Consider the following 20739-nt stretch of genomic DNA (forward strand, 5'->3'; position numbering starts at 1 on the left):
AATTTGGCATGTTCAATCTTAAAGAAATTTCCCTCTTGAATTTTAAAATGGGCGTATTTTTTTAATGAATAGATACTTGAGTCCTAGCTAGCACTTCATTGTCCTTGCAAGATCCAGTATAGAACTGGATACAATCCAGTATACAATCCTGCCCACAAAATCAAAAGCTTTGCATTACAGAAGTGCAAAAGCTGTAAATACCGTACCAACTTCTCTCATATGGACTATAATACATTGGTTCATAGAGATTCTGTTTTGTGAGTTGCATGTGTGAAAAGTTTGTAGTGTAGGGCCCAAATTTTGTATTTCCCCACATTGTAAAATTTTTTGAATACTTCAGCCAAAATTGTGAAAGGACCCCAAAAATCTCCAAATGAAAACTTTTATCCAGATATAAAATTTCCAGTGGTTCTGTTTATCTCTCAGGTTTTAGTTAGTAACCAGTTATTGTGAACTGATAGTATTTAGAAGTAGGTATAGTAACTTCTGGTAGCAAAAATACTTGTTTTAGTTTAATACAAAAATGACCCTTCTACATCGGCATTCTTTGTTATGACACATTAGAATACATTCTCACAGAAATGAGATTTCATAAATATGCACTACAGAAAGTCTATTTCCACTAATCACAAAGCACAGCTAGCATGAAAGTTTGTTTTTCTGAAACTTATCTGAAATACACAGTTATAGTAATTTCATATGACTAAGGCCCTTCTTGTAGGCAGTCACTCGCTAAACAATTGAAGACTTTTTGTCATAAGAACAAGACTCGTTTTATGGAATCAAAAACTATTTAAGCTTTGTCTAATTGGCTATGATTATTTATAGCTCTTTACTACACACCATGTTGCATGCTGTTAAAAGATTAAATGACTGTAACATCACATGAATTACTTACCATCAGCAAGTTCTTTCAGTGTAATTGTTGCTGTTTGTCTCAATCTTTTAATGGGAGTTAATGTTGAGAGGCTGCACTAAGCATTTTATAAACTGATTTAACATTCAAAATTGAATTAATTTAGTTATTGAAATGAAAAACTGTAATTCTATTTTGTACCATTTTATACCAAATACCATTATTTACAACAAATATTTCTCATTTTCTTAATTTGGTAACTTGCCTAAATAAGGTGTTATGAAACATGAATATAAATTGCTCCCTTTATCTCTAGCTTTTTTTTAACTTAAAGAGCACTTTGCTAAAATGATCTTTCTAATTAGGGAATGTATAGTCAGCAAATCAAAAATTTTAAAAATGCTTTTTTTCAATATAGACATATGTGAAGAAGGTGGAGAAAGACACCTTGAAGAGAAATCATCTTTAATCATCTTTGAACGTAACTCTGTATATTAACTACATATAAAATCATTTATAGTCTTTGAACCTTATTAAACCTGTCTGCTAACTATTTTAAGTCTAATTTTTGGTTTAGCCAGAAAAATATTTGCCATGTCAAAATCTTTGAATGAGAGCATTCCAATCCATGTTAGAAACCATGGGAGAGGGCTGTTGGGTAAATTGTGCCAGTGCAATCTACAATTTACATGTTTGCACAGATTCTACACTACTAGACTGCACTCATGCAGTTACTTCACTTTGGCTAATATCTCCATTGTAGACATAGCCCTTATAGAGAAAACAATGTGCAAGTGCAAAATTCTGATTTTGTAGCATTTTACACCCACTTAGCCAGGTATATAAGACTACACAAAGTAAAAGGCATTGGGTTCCTTATATTCATTAGAGACACTGTTACACTAATCTGCATGGAGATTATACTAGAACATTCTTCCTGCTTTCCTTTGAAAACAAATCACATTTTCACCTACATTTACATTAATGTTTTTGAAGATCCGCTTGGATATTTTGCTTTGCTAATCCACCAAAGACCTTAGCCTCATCTAGAACTCCCTTTGAATTATATGGGAGTTTTACTAGTGCATCAGTGGCAAGTCATATCTCTTACTCTGACCCCAGATACACTGTTCCTCTATTTAAGTAGTCTGATTATTTTTCAAAATAACTTCCTTTCATAGGATATCTGGCCCCTTTAAGAGGAATCCAGGCCCAGTTGGCCAGTGATATGTTTCATTTGAAGAATGAGCTCATCTCAGCTCACCTGTAAGTAATTAACTGCGGAGGTGGCTGGTTGGCATCTGGCTGGCTAGTGAGCACCTGACCTGATAAAAGGCTATCAGAATGCAGTTAAAGAACAGGTGCTCCCAGAAAGAGGAGGATCCTAAGGAAAGCATCTTAGAGAGGGCTTTTCTAGATAGCTGTGTAGTAGGTGTAGCTTGCAAGGAGCTGCATGCTACCTAGAGAAAAGCTACAGCTGGCAGGAAGGTCCTGGCTGTGGGACTGAAACTCAGATGGAGTTTGCCTCCCTGCTAAGAAGCCTTGGTGAAGCTCTTTCTTGTGCTCGTGTTGATCTTTCCTTTTAACAAATGAGACTCTTAGAAGGGTGGAAAGGTGAAGGTGTGCTGTTCAATACATAAAAGCCTTGCTGGATTTATTGATAACTAAACTGGAGAAACTAAGACAGGGTGTACCTGCAGTGCCACACCCACTGGCACGGTCCTCAGCTGCGGTACATTTACATTAAAATAATTATGCTAATTTACACCATTTGCAAATCTGGCCCATATTTTTAAAACGACAAATTTAAACTAGCCAGCATTAACTGAGTCACAACTTAGAGAAGGAAAGTGATATGGTTTTCACTTAACACAAAATAGTATATACATAAGAGCTGCCATATTGGGTCAGACCAATGGTCTATCTAACCCAGTGTCATGTCTCTGACAGTGGCCTATACCCAAGCTTCAGAGGGAGTGTACTGAACAGGGCAGTTGGAATGATCCATCCCTGTCTTTCCTTGCCAGCTTCTAGCAGTCAAAGGTTCAGGATTGCTCTGAACATGGGGTTGTATCTCTGACCATCTTGGCTAATAGCCATTGAAGGATCTATCCATCCTTTTGCAGGTGTTCTTTAAACAGGAATGCATGGAAATTGTTTTTACAAAAGTTTCAGGTACTGAATGTTAGGCATTAGACAGGTGAACAGAAGCAAAACACCAAAACTATGTTGGAAATCTCTCACTCTTTCCTCAGGTCTTGCAACTTGAAGCCCCAAGGAAATGTACTGGGCCTGATTCTTCTGAGTTATCACTCTGTAAATCAGGAGAGGTATTTCTGAAGTCAGTGCAGTTACTTTGGTGTAAAATCAGTATAAAGTGAGATTGATCATCATCTCACTGCCTTTTGCTCTGAAAGGACATCTTACTATATCTAACATGCTCTTACCATTCTTTAAATGTGTCAGTAAAATAGTGGATAAAAGAGAGGCAGTTGACATTTATTTGAACTTTCAAAAAGCCTTTGAAAAGTACTTCACAAGAGACTACTACTCTCGGAAGTGAGAGAAAAAGTACGGTCATGGATCAGAAATTGACTAAAACAGAAAACAAGAATAGAAATAAACAGTCAATTTTCATCCCGGCAAAAGATTAATAATGAGGAGCCACAATGTTTCATACAAAGGTAAGTGGTGTTCAACATATGTATTATCTGGAGGTGAACAGTAAGGTGGTAGAATTTTCAGGTGACACAATTATTTAGGTTCCTCAAGAATGGAGAAGATGAAGGAAACTTGGAGGGATTTAAGCAAGCTAGATAAATGGAAGATGAAGTCCAATGGTGACATATGCAAAATAATGCACACAAGAGGGAATAACTTAACCTACTCATACACCTAACTACGGGGAGGGATAGCTCAGTGGTTTGAGCATTGATTTGCTAAACCCAGGGTTGTGAGTTCAATTCTTGAGGGGGACACTTAGGGATCTGCAAGAAAAATCAATACTTGGTCCTGCTAGTGAAGGCAGGGGGGCTGGACTCAATGACCTTTCAAGGTCCCTTCCAGTTCTAGGAGATTGGTATATCTCCTATTATTATTAGGTTCTTAATTAACTGTAACCACTTAAAAGAGGTGGAAACCATTGCAAGCAGCCCCAAGTCATTTTGAAATATAATTTTATTAAATGTATGGTGGCAGCAGTGATCAAAAAAGCGAAGTGTTAAGACTTATAAGGAATTGAATAAAGGGTAATACCAAAAACACTACATTGTCATCTAAATCAATGGTATGTACTTATGTGGAATAGTTTCAATTTGGGTCACTCTATTGCAAAGCGGTTCAGGGATAGATAATCTCAATTATGTTAGAGGCATGGAAAAACTCTTATATGAGGAGAGAGTGAAAGGATTGGGATTACTTGCAATAGAGGAAATGAATAAGAAGTTATGATAAAAAATAAGGGCATGGTAAAGGTAGTTTATGCACTATCTGCCCATTCTCCTACTACAAGTAGAAGAAGACATTCAATGAAATTGAATGGAACACATTTAAAACTGAAAAGGAAATACTTTTTCATATGATACACAACTAGCCTGTGGAATTCAGTGTTACAAAATATCACTGCAGCCAAGAGTTTAGCAGGATTCAAAAAAGCATTGTTTTAGAAGGATTACAAGAATATCTAAAATTATCATTGTAAGGATTTTTTTTTAAATTGGCATAGATAGAAACTCTTCTGCTTTAGCACATAAACCAATCTCTATCTACTGAGAGGTTAGAAATGGAATTATCAGGTCACACATTTTCTAAGTGCCTTCTGCAAGGTTCTTGAATCTTCTTCTGAAATACCAGCTGTTAGTCACTAGTCTAATCCAGCATGACAATTCCATTGTTCCTATGCTGGAGAAGTCAGAGCTACCGTAGAACCCCACCAGACACAGAGCCATGTTATGGAGGTTAAACAAGCATCTCTTTGAATATATTGTGCAGTTTTGCAAAATATTAAAGATTATTTTATTTCAATGATTATTTAGAATACCTAAAAATCTGCAAAACCACACAATGTACTACAAAAGCAGTACCTACCTGACTCCCACAGGCAGCTCTATACCCAGGGGAGATTTTGTGATAACTTTATAACACAATGGATGTTGATGTGTCACGTCAGAGTAGGTGCTGGCAACTGGACATGTTACTGAATCTAAGGAGAAGAAGCAAATTATTTTTTAACAATGTGTTAAATCTCCCTCTTAGCCTGGCTATGTCAGCATTGGCCATGTATTGCTACAGCTACGGAAAATTTTTCTGAAGCCAAGTTGCTGTTCACCGCTAAATACTCTGACTAAGCTGAACAGATACCAACTGGAAGACATAAAGGCTTTTTCCCTGCTTTGCTTGCCAGTTGCAGATTGTTCCAACAAATAAATGTTAACCATAGTATTCATTATGCAAAATAGAATTTGCGACCTGCTTGTGTACATGTAAGATTCTTATGCATGCAAAAAATAACCCAACAGTTTTGTGAGCTCAACAGATGTTTTGGAAATATGTGTTTAATTTCTTTTATTTTTAATGGAAAATATGACTAAACATTCAGAGAACCCACTTTCTCTGAGGCATAGCAACAGTCACAATGTTCCATATGCATTATTTCCCTATGTAGAGAATGTACAGTATACTTGTTGCTAACTTAATGACCAAATTGGTTACATGTTGGAAAGCATGTGTATTTTTAAACACAAGTTTCTTCTGTATTTTAAATGATAAGATATATCTTTATCTAGCAGCAAGCATAGTTATGTCAATGCAGATGCTGGCTTTGATGGCTGTACATTTTGATTAAACATGAAAACACAAGGAGCTTATAGTTAATAATGGGCACCCTATCTTTTGTGTCCCACAGATTTATCATGCAGAGCACTGCTAAATTTGCTTATGTATACCTTATCAGCCCTGTTGTGACAAATTATGTCCTTCTTTGTTCCTTACCTTCAAATTAGAACACTGATGTAATTTTTGAGGTTCTGGAGCTATTTCTGCTCTGCTACAGCCTTTTTATACTGTTCTGGTGGAGTAAACAAACTTAAGATATCAGAACCAACCCTTGGTGAATACCTTTGGTATAATAGCCAATGCAGCATAGAACTGCAAAAGGGGCTTGTTATTCTGAGCTCTGGAACTGCCTGAGGTCCACTGCAGTTGAGCATAAGTTAGAGCAGTCCTGAAGCCAGACCAGAACAGTCAAGGAGCTCTGAAGGTGCCAGTTATATTTGCTCCCTCACATTTATGCACCAAACATACCTCAGGCAGAATGGAGAATCAGTCATTTTTGTTTCCTGAAATGCATTGGTTCATGAAGCAGTCTGAAAATTTCTGCTACCCCATAAGCCAAGTGTGCACTACACGTCTTCAGAAGCTGTGTGGTGCCTACAAGGAACTTTACTGTGATCTTTGGCATCTACAAGGACATCAGATATGAACCACAACACATGTCAGAAACTGAGTTTTATTTTGGTACCGTGAAGTATGTTTAATGTCCTTAATTTGAAAATGAATACCTCACATTTACCTCAGCATGTATGTCACTGTAGAAGACTACAATTGTATGACAAAATTCTGCTCCCCTCATACACTTTTAATTTTCTCATAGGGAATCTGATTTCAAATTGCTAGATGGCTAACTAGCTATCTAAGGCTAAGTAACAATAGAAGTGGCCACAAAGATAATGGCAAAGCTAAGAGTAGAGTCTTCAACCTTTGCTGCTTTGGTATAATCACTGATAGCCATTAATGTTATAATATTCAGCAGAAAAAATTAAATATTATATGTACTCTATTGACAATATAGACACATGAAAATTGTTACCTCATACCTGGAGCCAGTGCTAATGTGAAAGGTTTTCTGTGAGCAGTTAACCTGGCACTAGTGTGGTTTTGTCCAGTTAGTGACTGACTACTACAATACTAAAATAAAATCATATAGTAAAGAGACTCTCTTCCCATGCAGAAGATTAAGTGTTCTATTTGTTGGAATGATAGAATCTCACTTATTTCAAATTAGGAAATCTAGATTATTAGGTTCTAGTTGGTGGTTTGTTTATTTTCTTTAAATGTAGAGCTAATGCTCACTTAGTATTCTTGGGTTGAATGCTCTAGATCAGGGATGGGAAAACTTTTTGGCCTCAGGCCCACATCAGGGTTCTGAAACTGTATGAAGGGCCAGGTAGGGAAGGCCGTGCCTCCCTAAACAGCCTGGCCCCTGCCCCCTGACTTCCCCCCTCATAACCCTCAACTCATCCAATCCCCCCTGCCTCTTGTCCCTTGACCACCCCCTCCCGAAATCCCCCCCTCTTTATCCACCCCCCCGGTCCCTGACTGCCCTGACCCCTATCCACGCCCCCACCCCCTGACAGGTTCCCCCAGAACTCCCACGCCTACCCAATCACTCCCTGTCCTCTGACTGCCCCCCGGAATCCTCTGCCCCTTATCCAAATCACCACCCCCTGCTCCCTTAGCATGCTGCTCAGAGCACCAGGGCTGTCAGCTGCACCACCTGGCCAGAGCCAGCTGCACAAGCTAGAGCAGTGAGGCAGGCTGGTGGCTCTCACAGCTGCACTGCCAAGCAGGAGCTTGCAGCCTCGCCACCCAGAGGGCTGGCGGCATGGTGAGCTGAGGCTGGGGGCGGGGGAACAGCAGGGCAGGGGCCGGGGGCTAGCCTCCCCAGCTGGGAGCTCAAGGGCTGGGCAGGATGGTCCTGTAGCCTGGAAGTGGCCTGTGGGCCAGAGTTTGCCCACCTCTGCTCTAGGTACTAGTTAAGATCCTCTGGAGATGGCCTTCTGTAGCACCATAGTTCAAGCTGGCTGGGCACTAGCAGGAAGGAATTAAGAGTGCAGGAGAAACAGTCTTGCTGCTGTCAGTTTGTGTCACAGGGCCCTGGGCAGCTGGGAGGAGTAGTGGCAGAAAAAGCCATGCTCAGCCTCTGCATCACCAGGATGGAGCATGCTCAGTTGCTCCATGGAGGATGACATATGCACAATCCAGTCAGTAGGTAGGAGCTGTGTTGGGATGGAATAGGATTATTGAAGGTATACCCTCCAGCAAATAAAGCTGACAGCCTCTAACAAACTTCTATGGCGCATATGTGAACTGTGGTCTTTTTTGCAAGGCTTCTAACGTGCCAAAACCTGAATAGACTTTCATGGGAATAACAAGAGGCATCCCGGAAACCAGAATGAAGCCCTGTCAAACTTTAAGTCTTTGCTTCAAAGCATACAGATGCTAGAGCTCATCAGTGAAATGGTTGGAAATGGCTCAACCATTTTTGCTGACCCAGCATGGGAAACTTTAGCCCATATAATTAACATCTGACAAAATTATACGCAATTCAAAATGGGATCTTACACTGCAAAGTGTTAGGCAGCCTTATTTATACATGTCGATACCAGCACCAGCTATGCTACTTTGTACTCATTTAGCATTTTTCATCTATAGATCTCAAAGCACTTTGCAAATGTTGATAAGTGCCACTATTCCCATTTTACAGATGAGGAAAGTGAGCTGCAGAGGTTAAGCAATTTACCCAAGGTCACAAGGCAAATAAATCAAAGTCTGTCTACATGTTTATCAATGTTACTTTTTTCTATGCTATCTACATGATTTCCAGCAAATTAGAACTGTAGCAAGGTTATTAGGTGACTTCTTGAATCTTCTGGTCTTCTCCCATACTTTGGTAAAGGAAGTTCTCCTTGAACTATGAGTGGCGTTCTCCAGTCTGTTATAGCCACTTTGCACCATGGCCCTAAAATTGCCAAAGATAGCTGTTAAGGTCTTCTCTTGTGGTAGTTGAAATCTCAAAGAAAAGCTTAAAAGGTGTGCCAGCTGTGACTTACCTCTCGTGCCTGACTTAGGACGGGGGAAGTATGACTGAGTAGCACCATGCCAGTAGTGAAAGTTAGAGTAGCCTCCTGGCTGCTCTAGTTTCTGCCAGGGCTGGGCAGCTCAGAATAGGGATTATAACTGTCTCCCTGGGGCTGCTGCTCTCCTCTGCAACTGAATATAGCTGGATTAGTGGACAATAATGGCCTACATGTAGGTGTTCTCCCCCTGCCCACCCCTGATCTAGAGCATTCAACCCCATAATACTAAGTGAGCATTATCTCTACATTTAAAGAAAATAAACGAACCACCAACTAGAACCTAATAATCTAGATTTCCTAATTTGAAATAAGTGAGATTCTATCATTCCAACAAATAGAATACTTAATCTTTCTGCATGGGAAGAGAGTCTCTTTACTACATGATTTTATGTTTTTGCAGCCTAGTCTGAAAATGATCCCACTCTGCCTAAGCCAGACATTCTCCAAAAGGTTGTTCCAACTGATGGAGGTTCAGCTAGTGAAAACTTGTTTCTAGTGCTCTCACTTCATCTTACCACGGGCTCTTTGAGCTGCGTTCCCCTAGAGTCTAGGTATCTTAATGTGTCAAAAAAATTTAAGAACAACTAGCTAAATACAAACTTTATATTTGCTGTTAGTTTATGTACACCAGAAGCAGGATGCCTGCCAAACAGTCAGTGGGGCCACTGGACAATCAAGGTGCTAAAGGTGCACTCAAGGAAGACAAAGCTGTTGTGTAGAAGCTAAATTAATTATCTGCATCAGTCTTCACTGCAGAGGATATAAGGGAGATTCCCAAACCTGAGCCATTCTCTTTAGGAAATAAACCTGAGGAACTGTCCTTGACTGAGGAGTCAGAGGAGGAGTTCTGAAGGAACTCTGGGATGAATACCATCTGGTCCTAGTGACTTATTACTGTTAAATTTATCAGCTTAGCACACTTACGCAGTTGGAACGATCAGCAGACTATTGACTATAAGAGGAAATGACAGCATCACCACCAATGTTCTATAGAGGGCTTGGGCTGGTAGATGAGCTGTAAAGCAGCACCTCAGCACATCTACTGGATCAGGCTCCACAGGTGGAGAATACCCTTCTTTGTGAATCCTGTCAGTGTTTAGCTATAAGTTAGGTGTCCAGCTGCTTGGCAGTGTCAGGAATGAGGCACCTGCGTACATGTCCACCAGCAGAAATTTAGGTGCCATAGGGACTTTATCAGTGGAAACTTAGGTACGTAGGGAGTTTAGGACCTATAGGGTTAAGCAGTGCTAAGCAGAGGTTTTGTGAATGCCCATGGCACCAAAATGTTGGATGTAGGTACCTATAGGGTCCACTGCCATTTTGAATACAAGCTCCACACAGGAACCTCACAAATCTTTCACTTCTCCATCAGAGATGTAGCTCCAAGCCCTTAAAGAGTCAACAGCATCATTTCATCTGCATATGTACTGACAATGGTGATACATATCTGAATGAGCGTTTTGCTGCACTTATTGCTGCTTGGAGCACAATGAAGATTAATTCACTTTAGTATTTTCTATTTGTAAATTATATTTGTACATGGATACTATAGAACACTAAGTCACTTGAGGATAAGTCATATATACCAAGTACATCAACAGAACTAAACGTGTGCTTAAGTGCTCTCTTGGCCAGAGACCTAAATCCTTGTAACAAGTAAAGAGCCATGCACCCCTATAATTATATATTATATAAATGTCAGTCATGTGGACATGATCCAGCTCCCACTGAAGTCAATGGGAGCCTTTCCACTACTTTCTGTATGAATTGGATAGAACCCTTATGCACAACTATGGTATAATAAAGAAGATAAATTGGAAAATGAATTATATGATCATAATGGACAGAGGAAACTAACAACTGAAACTGCTGCACATCAGTTTGACAAATCTAGAAAAATAACCTTTATAGTTCTACTATATTACTAAAAGTTTAAACAGGAAAAAACTGATTTTACATGCCAACTGGATAGCAATATTCTCAAGACTGGATGAGTCACTTGGATTACTTTGTCAGCTGGGTATACTCATTTAAGGTGGCTTCTGTTGCATCTCTTTGCTATTAAAACGATTCATAACATGAACTTTGAAGCAGAATAGTCTACCATCTCTAAAATCTGATCTAAATTCTTCATAACAAATATTTTAGGATTCCAAGCAGATCTGTGATAAGGACTATATTTTGGGAAGAGGTTAATAACTTAGGGGCAAATTGTGATTCTTCAGTTGCAGGCTATAGTGGAGCTGGTAGTGAGACATGCTACCACCTGATTTCAGGGGGACTGTGGCTACCCTGAAAAGGGTAGTATATGCTCAGTTTTGTTGGTCTGTGGGGAAGAGGTGCTTCCTGCCCACTTTTGGAATCTGCTGGAGGCATTAAGACTCCCATGGTTCCCCACCCTGAGCACAAGGATTATGATTGTATCTACCCGTGGAAGAAGGACATAAGGAGAGGAAAACCTTGTGTCCTCTACTCACTTAGCACAACTGAATAGGTACCATCTAACTCTTAACATTTTAGCATTCTGAAGGCATAAAACCACATGAAACTAAGTGCCTCTTCCCAAGTTTCATTTGTAGCAAGTTGATATTGTGCCTAATTCCTGCTCTTTTTCTACCATTTTGTGTAACTGTGTACAGTTCTGATGTCTAATTTTTTAAGAATGCTAAAAAACTGAAGTGCAGAAAACAGCCAAAAAAGATTAAAGGGTTAGATACAATGCCTTACAATGTGAGACTTAGGTATGTCTGCACTGCAACTGGGAGATGTGACTGCAGAATGTGTAGACATTCTTGAGCTAGCTAGATTAAATAGCAGTGATGCCATAGCAGCATGGGTGGCAGCCACTCAAGTATGTACCCAGGATCCTAAGAAAGTAGGATTAGCCCAGGCAGCCACCTCTGCTGCTGTGGCCTCACTGCTATTGTTATGTGAGCTAACTTTGATCTCACAAGATCAAATCTACTAAGGTGCATCTAAAAGTGGTGCAACCATATCTGCTGATTGCAGCTTAGACACACTTAAAGAGTGCTATCAATTTAACTAATCAAAATGATTGAGAGGTGACTGTTCACAACGTATAAGTATCGTGTGGAGAAAATGCTGGGTACTAAAGGGCTCCATTGTTTCATAGGGAAAGGCATAACAAGAACCAATGGATGGAAGCTGAAACCAGACGAAGCCAAATTAGACACAAATTTGAACAGTGAGGGTGATTACCCATTGGAACAAACTATCAAGAGAAGTCATGGAGTCTCCATCTTTTGATGTCTTCAAATAAAGATTGGATGCCTTTTTGGAAGATATGCTTTAGATAAACACATGCTGTGCTTTTAGTCAGACACAAGCTAGTGGACTCCCCTCAACAGGGCCAGCTCCAGGCCCCAGCGCGCCAAGCGCATGCTTGGGGTGGCATGCCGCGGGGAGTGCTCTGCCAGTTGCCGGGAGGGTGGCAGGCGGCTCCAGTGACCTCCCGCAGGCGTCCCTGCGGAGGGTCCACGGTCCCGCAGCTCCGGTGGAGCATCCGCAGGCACACCTGTGGGAGGTCCATTGGAGTCGCGGGACCAGCGGACCCTCTGCAGGGATGCCTGTGGGAGGTCCACCGGAGCTGCGGACTGGCGAGCGGCAGAGCGCCCCCCGCAGCATGCCGTCATGCTTGGGGCGGCGAAATGGCTAGAGCCGGCCCTGCCCCTCAACCACTGTGTTGAACATAAAACAGCCATACTGGGTCAGACCAAAGGTCTATCTAGCCCAGTATCCTGTCTTCCAACAGTGGCCAATGCCAGGTGTCCCAAAGGAAATGAATAGAGCAGGTAATCATTAAGTGATCCATGCACTTAGCCATCCAAATGAGATGATGTGGTGAGGGCCACAAAGATGTCCTGGCTCCACTGCCCCAGTGATCACATGCCATCTCCTGATCTCCCTCATGACCTCTCATCCCCTCCCTTACTCTTCTCCTTAATTTCTTACTCTCCTCTGGCTCTCTCCTCTCACAACACAAGCATGTTTAGACTTTCTCATCTTAAAAACACCCTAACCTTGACCCATTTGCCTCTTCAACTACCGTCCCGTCTCCCTTTCATCTCTAAGATCACTGAGCATACTGTTTACAGTTACTGCCTAGAGTTCCTCTTCTCCAATTTCATTTTAGACCCAGTTGTGCTGGAACTAGGGGTGCTGGGGATGATGCTGCTGCACCCCCTGGCTTGCTTGAAGTAGTAATAACAAACACCAAATATGTGTTTCCATCAGCAGCACTCCTTATCTCTCCAATCTTGCATCTGCCCATTGCACTCCACTCCCTGGCTCTCTACAAAGTCTCTGACTTCTTCCTAACCAAAGTTCAGAATCAGTACTCTATTCTCCTCCTCCTTGTCCTGTCAGCCCTTTTCAACACTGTCAACCATATTTTTATTTAAATCTTGCCCACGTTTGGCTTCCATGTTTGTTCTTTTTCCATGTTCTCCTTCTACCTATTTAATCTCTTCTTCTGCCTGTCCTTTGGAGAATTCCCTGCCCTCCAATTTTTTTGTGAGGGGTTCCATAGGGCTGTGTCCTAGGTCTCCTACTGCTCTCCCTCTACAGTTTATCTCTGGTAATTTCATCTGCAGACATAAATTCAACTACCGTCACTATGCTGACCACTCACAATCTACCTTTTTACTCCAGATGTATTGTCTTCTATCTGAACCAAAATGTTTGTATGTCTCCCTGACATCACCTCATGAATGTCTAATCATCATCTCAAGATCAACATGGCTAAACAGAGTAGTTAATCTCTCTCTAGCATTCTCTCTCTCTCTCTCTCTCTTCTTCCCCCGCCATCTCCACCAACCTCCTTTGAATATCACCATCATCCTGCCTGTCACTCAGGCATGTAACCTGGGCATCATCTTCAACTCAGATCTATTTTTATGACCTCACATTCAGGCTATGTCTAAAATATCTTGCTAGTTCTTTCTGTATAACATTTAAGATGTTTTCCTCAACTTAACATTAAATCAGCTTCTAAATTAATTCACCACTAGGACTCCTCTTTCTTGAAAACTAACAAATTACAGTGTTAACTGACTAATATTTCTTGCATTTCCATCCACAAATGATGATGATTCTATGATCATAACAGTTTAAAATATAAAACATTTTTTAAAAAGTAGCCTATTTATTCTCTTTTATAGCCCCAAAGCAACATATGAACTAGGGGAAGACAGGCATTACTCCATCTAATTGCCTGCGGGGCCCAATCCAGTAAGTATGCTTGGGGCTTGCCTATCAGATCAGGTCCCTATAAAGACGCTTACACAAAATGCAAGAGAGGAGGATCCTCCCTCATAATGTTTAGCCCAGTCGTTAGGGTATTCACCTTACATGTGGGAACTACCCAGTTCAAGTTACCCCTCCACCTGAGTGGGAAGAAAGGATTTAAACTGATACCTACAGCTTCTCAGGTAGGTGCTCTAGCCCCTGCGCTATGGGATATTCTAATGTGGGGCTCTCTTAATCTCTCCTACTGAAGCTGTTTCACTCTCATAGACTCATAGACTCTAGGACTGGAAGGGACCTCGAGAGGTCATCGAGTCCAGTCCCCTGCCCTCATGGCAGGACCAAATATTGTCTAGACCATCCCTGATAGACATTTATCTAACCTACTCTTAAATATCTCCAGAGATGGAGATTCCACAACTTCCCTAGGCAATCTATTCCAGTGTTTAACTACCCTGACAGTTAGGAACTTTTTCCTAATGTCCAACCTAAATCTCCCTTGCTGCAGTTTAAGCCCTGGACAATTTTAAAAAAGTCATTGGAGCAGGAGGGCTAGATTCTGGGTCTCCCACATGCATGCTATAACCACCAGGCTACAGAGTCATTCTCATACATTTATCCACATCCCGGGCCACTGGATAAAAATGAAAGAATCATTGGACCAGAGACAAAGCAAGCATCAGAATTGGGACAAAAATTCTTCCCTGCTGTAAAAAGGAGCAATTCCACTGACTTTAACATTTACTATTAGAGTTATGCTTGTTTACATCTGGCTCACTGAAAGGACAGGATACTGGGGGGAAATGCACAACTTGCATCTCTCCAATTAATTTGTAATCTACATCTCCCACTGCCAGCAAACCAGTTGGCTAATCTTAAAAGTAAATATGAATTTTCTCAGTTTGTAATTATGCTTTTGTGCCTCATCCTGTCAACATGTTGCATATTTTCAGGAGTGGGTCCCTTGATGGTAGTTAGCTGGCATGTGGTTAGATGTGCACCATGACAAAATATACTGAAAAAGCGGTTACCAACATAAACGTTCCCTGAATCTACTGCCTCCATAGAGGCCCACTTTGAGATTACATGTCATGCAGCAACAGAAACCATACAAAGCAGTTGGATTCTAGGAGAAATGTTCACATTGCTGGCTAATCCAACATTCTGGAACTAAGGGTTACAAAAAACCCAACTCCTAATTTTTCCTCTCTAATTCTGGGCACATCCTGTAAATCTCTGAAGTAGAAGGGGAAAGGGAGGACTGGTGTGGCTCTGCAGAGGCAATACATTTGAGAACAAAAGGTATGTGAGTAAAAAAGCCATCTCTCTCTTTCATGACACTATCTACCCAGATCCCATCTACAAGAGATTAGATCAGGGGTCGGCAACCTTTCAGAAGTGGTGTGCTGAATCTTCATTTATTCACTCTAATTTAAGGTTTCACATGCCAGTAATACATTTTAATGTTTTTAGACGGTCTCTTTCTATAAGTCTATAATATATAACTAAACTATTGTTGTATGTAAAGTAAATAAGTCTTTTAAAAGATTTTAAAAGTTTCATTTAAAATTAAATTAAAATGAAGAGCTCCCCGGACTGGTGGCCAGGACCTGGGCAGCGTGAGTGCCACTGAAAATCAGCTCGCGTGCTGCCTTCGGCACCCATGCCATAGGTTGCCTACCCCTGTTCTAGCTCTTTGGTAAAAGGGCATTGGCTCCTGGTTGTACAGGAACTTCAAGGAGTGTTTAGCCTGTCTGAAAGATGGCATATGATACACTTGAATCATCCCTGGACTGAAATGAATTGGGTCTTAGCTTTTCACCAAAACCCACAAATTACCTTAAAGGGCTTTTTCCTGTCAAGAAAATGACCAGTCTTTTCCTTTTTCATATGGCTGATGTAAATGTAAGAGCAACAACTATAATTTTACATTTAGATTGTTAAGCCAGATAATTGCATCTAAAATAGCAGAGTATTGCTGTGTGATGCCTCCTTCCGATTTGTGAATCGAGCATTGAGTTGTTATATTTTCCATAGTCTGTTCTTGGTGACCACAGTCACACACTGGAGAGTCTTTAATTTTCCATTTCTGCAGCAAGTATCTGCATCTGCCATTGGTTGTGTGGATACGGTTTAGGATTGCCCAGGAGCCCCTCTTAACAACAAAAGTGTGGAACCAAACTTAAATGGATTATAAGGCTTAGTAAAATCCTGGTTTAAAAAAACTTGCCTGATTTTAATGAAAGTCCAAGACCAGCATAGTCTAGAATTTGAGATGTGATGTTAGGACTACTATATCATTGTGAATATTTGCACAAGGAGGATCTGCTATCAAAAACTGTGGTTCTGAAACTCTTCTGATAGGTACTATAGCCACAGGCGAAGGAAAGTTCACTGATTGATGTAAGAAGAAACAGGTACTAAGAGGCACAAAGGGAGCTTTCATAAACTGTATGAGAACCAAGGGTTTAACCATATTAATATGTAAGTCATAATATGAAAATAAATTGTCATAGAATCTTTAAAATAACCATTTTCTAAAGGATTAAAGATACTGAATTCATTTGCACAAACAAAGGGAAGACCAAGTAACTTCTGGTTGTATTGCAGGCCAAACCTGACCACACCAAGGACAAAAAAAACAGTATAATAATTGAAGAGACAAAAAACACTGGAATTCTCTCATTAGGCTCTCCAAATTTTTAAACTGTTTTCACTTAGACATCCACCTTTGTAGCAATTGTTCATCAAAAGGTTATTACATAATCTCTGGTGATCAAATTAATATCCCCATTGAAACTGAGGTACTTTCTGGGCTTCTGCTTTCCAGATATATGGATGTATGTATCCTGAGCTTTCTACCTTTCAGAATATGTAGCAATCCATAGCTTCCCCATAATAGCATAATTTCTAAGACAAAAGGCCACATAACAATATGCCTTCCTCCCATGTTGGTCCTTTCAGACACTATCAACACAATCAGTGAATCCAAGTGGCATATTGTCTGTCTGGTAAAAGGAAACAGATTCCTGTCTCTGAAAGAATAGAGTTGATGATGGTGGTGATAGGTCAAATATCCAGCAGGAACACAGCTTGGGAAACCGCATCACGTGTTGTGCAACTAAGCTGGCAAATGTGCCCCAGAAATTGTAGTACCAGAAGAATACCCACTAGAATCCATGCCTTTATCCTCTGGACCCTTCCTCAAATTCATGTCCCTGTAGGTTTAAGGAGAGGCAAAGCCAGGTCCCCCAACACCCTTTAGATCTGAAGTATGGAGAAGTTTGGGAGAATTCCCTCTATAGAACCTGAAAGAATAGGCCTGACGACACAGCAATTTGTGAAGACACCTAGTATATGGAAAAGGATCAGAATGCCTTCAACCTAAGGAGGCCCTTTCACCTTCAGACTCCTAGGATCTGACAGAATTTAAGCACCTTGGATCCATGGAAAGCCCATCACCCTCAGACTTGTAGGAGCAAGGAAATGATCTGAGTGCCTTGGATCTGAGGAGGTTCGATCAACCCTGGACTCGTGGGATCCAACAAATTATACAAATATCTTAGTTTGGACTCAGGCACACAGTACTCCAATTTATAGGGCTCATACTGCTTTTAACCATTCTGTCAGTGCAAAGGGGCCATTAAGCTGGCCTAAGTAAGAGTTTTCTCAGGAGGGCGGGCTCTATGCTATTCTACTTTGAAGCTCCTTGGTGTGGTCATGAAAAAGAAGGCTTGGCCAAAGTGGTACTGCATGCTTTAACTTCTGGAACAGTTACTGAGGGGGGCTGCTGCCTTTATATACTCTTACGCTGCTGTAGGTCGTAGCAGGGGTTGAAGTGGCCCACATCTGACTGCACGACTGGGAAAGTGTAAAAGCAGCATCAAGTTACCTTTTGTCCCTCACCTCAATCTTTCAGAACTTGGCTAAGGACCAAAATAGGACCCAAAGTAAAAGACTGACTTAGATCCAAGGAGGTCTTATCACTTTTGATTCCATAGTGGTAGAGCATACGTGGAACCAATCTTTGAGTCTTTACCATATCCAGAGAATTAATGCATATTACTGGATGACTGTTTAACCCTAACACTTCCTGCAATGTTGTTCAAGAAGATGCTTCCAAGAGGCAACCTGAGTCCTTAGAGGACCTGGCTGCCCTGCCTACAGGCAAGGGATCCAAACAGCTCTTGTTGGGATAGAGGCAAGAACTTCTTCTGTAAGTAGTCTTAGGCCAGAAGAGCCTCCCCCTACCAAATGACTGGATCCTACTCTGGTGTGTACTCTTCCCCAATGACTGGGCACTTTGAAATGGGATCCAGTGCCTCACAGCAGGGCATGCAGTCTCACAGAGGTGATCTGTTGAGACAATGTCAAGGAGGAGAATAAATCAATATTTTATTAAATTTGCCTGTGTGCCATAAATTAACATTTGCAAGTCTCTGAAATATAGAAACGAAGTAACATTTTTGGTCTGTAAGTATGTAAAAATGTTACCTGGCAAGGTTTTTTCATTTTAATTGCTATAACATGGTATCTGTAACAGCAGAGCTCACAGGTCCATGACCCTCTTTCACTGATCCACTTTAAGAGACACAATTGATGTGTGTACCGTACTGACCCATCACATCGGCAAGGATTTAACAATTCACCCTGAAACAAGACAAAAATAAATGTGAGGGGGATTTATTTTGTTTGCTTACACAATATTTCATGTTACCTGTTCTGGAACAATGAATTTGTTTTAGTCCCTATCCTACACTTCTATATTTTTGGCTAAAATAAAACTCAAAAGTTAGAGCTCTTTTAAAGATATCATTATCTCCAACTTAAATATTCTACCACATTACAATCAACAGGTAACTCACTGCATGTGCAATTATTATGCTAATGGTCACGTTATGATCTCTTTTGAGTAACTTTAGATGGATGGTTAGATGTATTTTCTCTGCAGTAATTCTTAATCATGGATAAGAAGGAAATGTATGACATCATAGTGAACGGAATGCTTACACTAGCATTTGTACTGTTAAGATTCCTGACTGTCAGCAATTACACCATAAAAATTCTCTACAAAATGAACACTTAAAAAAATCTAAATATGTCTTTCCCATCAGAATTACATCTTGTAACAAATACTTGGATGACTGTGTGCTTAGTTGAAGCTTTCTTATTTCTGTGATGCTACTTCACAAATGTAATAGGCTACCTCTCATACTAACAACTGCCCTCACCTATGTTCTAAAATAAAACACAAAGCTAGTAGACTCATACATTAAACTCTAACTGGATACTACAAATAATAGCATTGGTTTTCCCCCCATTTTCTTGCTTTTTAAGAGAAAATAAACCAAATCCCCGTTTATGTCATAATGGCCCAGAGAGGGAGCTGGCCGACTAAGCTGACAGCTATAGAGTAAAATGCTAGTGGAAGTGTCCGGCTCCGATATTGTGATTATGACCAATCATGAAATCTTTCCCTAGGTTTTCTTCATAAAACTACTGGGAAACTAGTAACGGTTGATTAACATGTAGAAGACAAGAAGCTTGGAGAATGGGATTTTGCTCTTGAAGTCTTTGAGGGGAGAGGCTGCATCCTAAGTAACAGACCAATAATTTCCCTGCCTGTTTAGATTTGCAGCGGAGGCTGGCGAAGCTCTTCACAGAGGCTTGTCGCAGCCCCTCGCTCTTGTGCCCATTGCATTTACCCCCAGCTGTCGCTGAGCTGAGTTACGAGCCAACCCAGGGCGGCCTCACTAAACGGAGCCTGCTCGACTCGGCCACTCCGGGGCTCGTTTTCCAGCCACTGGCGGCGCAAGTCGAAGCGCTGGGTCCGGCTCCGAGCCCTGTCCAGGGTGCTGACCGCGGCGCGCCGGGACCTGCAGCCTCCAGCAACCTGCCCCGAGCCGCGTGCGCCAGAGAGAGGCCGGCGGCTCAGGGGTGCGTGCCTGGCGGCCGGGCTGGATCCGCCCGCCTGTCCGTCCCTCCCGGGGCGCCTGTCCGGCCGGTTCTCACCTGCTCGGCGCCCTGGAAGCAGATCTTGCAGATGGGGCCGGCGCCGCCGGGGTTGCTGTCGCTGCCGCTGTCGCTGCCGCACACGGAGCGGGTCTCGGGTTTGTCGCCGCCCGCGGCCCCCGCCTGCCCGCGGGCTCTCTCCGAGCCGCCGCTTCTCCCCTCGGAGGGGCCCGAGGGAGTCCCGCCGGAGCCGCTGCTCTGCCCCGCCCCGGGGGGGTCGTCGGCCGCCGGCTTCTCCTGGGGCTGCAGCCGCCGCAGCCCCGCGCTCTCCTCCGCGACCGGCAGCTCCAGGGGGGCGGCGGCGGCGGGGTCTCGCTGCGGCTCCCCGGGGCCGGCGATGCTGCTCGCCCCGCCGCAGCTCATCCCCCCGCCGGCCCGGGACACCCGCTGGCCCGAGCCGGACCCGGGGGCGGGGACCCCTCTCTGCGCCCTCAGAGCAACCGGGAAGGTGACCGGGGCGGAGGCGGCGGGGCTGGGACGAGGGGAGGGGGCGGGTCCCGCTGTCAGGGCGGCTCGCGCAGCTCCGGCTCCAGACGCAAACAGCCGCCTCCGAACGGAGAGCGCGAGAGACCGTTACACGGCGCGAGCCGGGCGGGGCAGCGAGCGCGAGATAGTCACTGCAACCGCCACGCGGCACAGACACCGAGACGCCTCCCCCCGCCCCCGCCCTCACTGCCGGGGGTTGTCACC

General features: G+C 42.4%; 1 protein-coding gene across 1 annotated transcript in view; it reads right to left on the bottom strand.

Annotated features, from left to right (window-relative positions):
- MARCHF11 (membrane associated ring-CH-type finger 11) overlaps nt 1-20412 on the bottom strand; it is a 34227-nt gene extending 13815 nt beyond the window's left edge. The window contains exons 1-2 of the mRNA XM_050939734.1: nt 20050-20412; nt 18532-18687 (exon numbers count right to left, since the gene is read on the bottom strand). Coding sequence (XP_050795691.1) covers nt 18532-18687; nt 20050-20412 — 519 coding nt within the window. The remainder of the gene's footprint in view (nt 1-18531; nt 18688-20049) is intronic.
- Between the last annotated feature and the right edge of the window lie 327 nt (nt 20413-20739).

Source organism: Gopherus flavomarginatus, chromosome 2 (assembly GCF_025201925.1).
Source record: "Gopherus flavomarginatus isolate rGopFla2 chromosome 2, rGopFla2.mat.asm, whole genome shotgun sequence".
NCBI lineage: Eukaryota > Metazoa > Chordata > Testudines > Testudinidae > Gopherus > Gopherus flavomarginatus.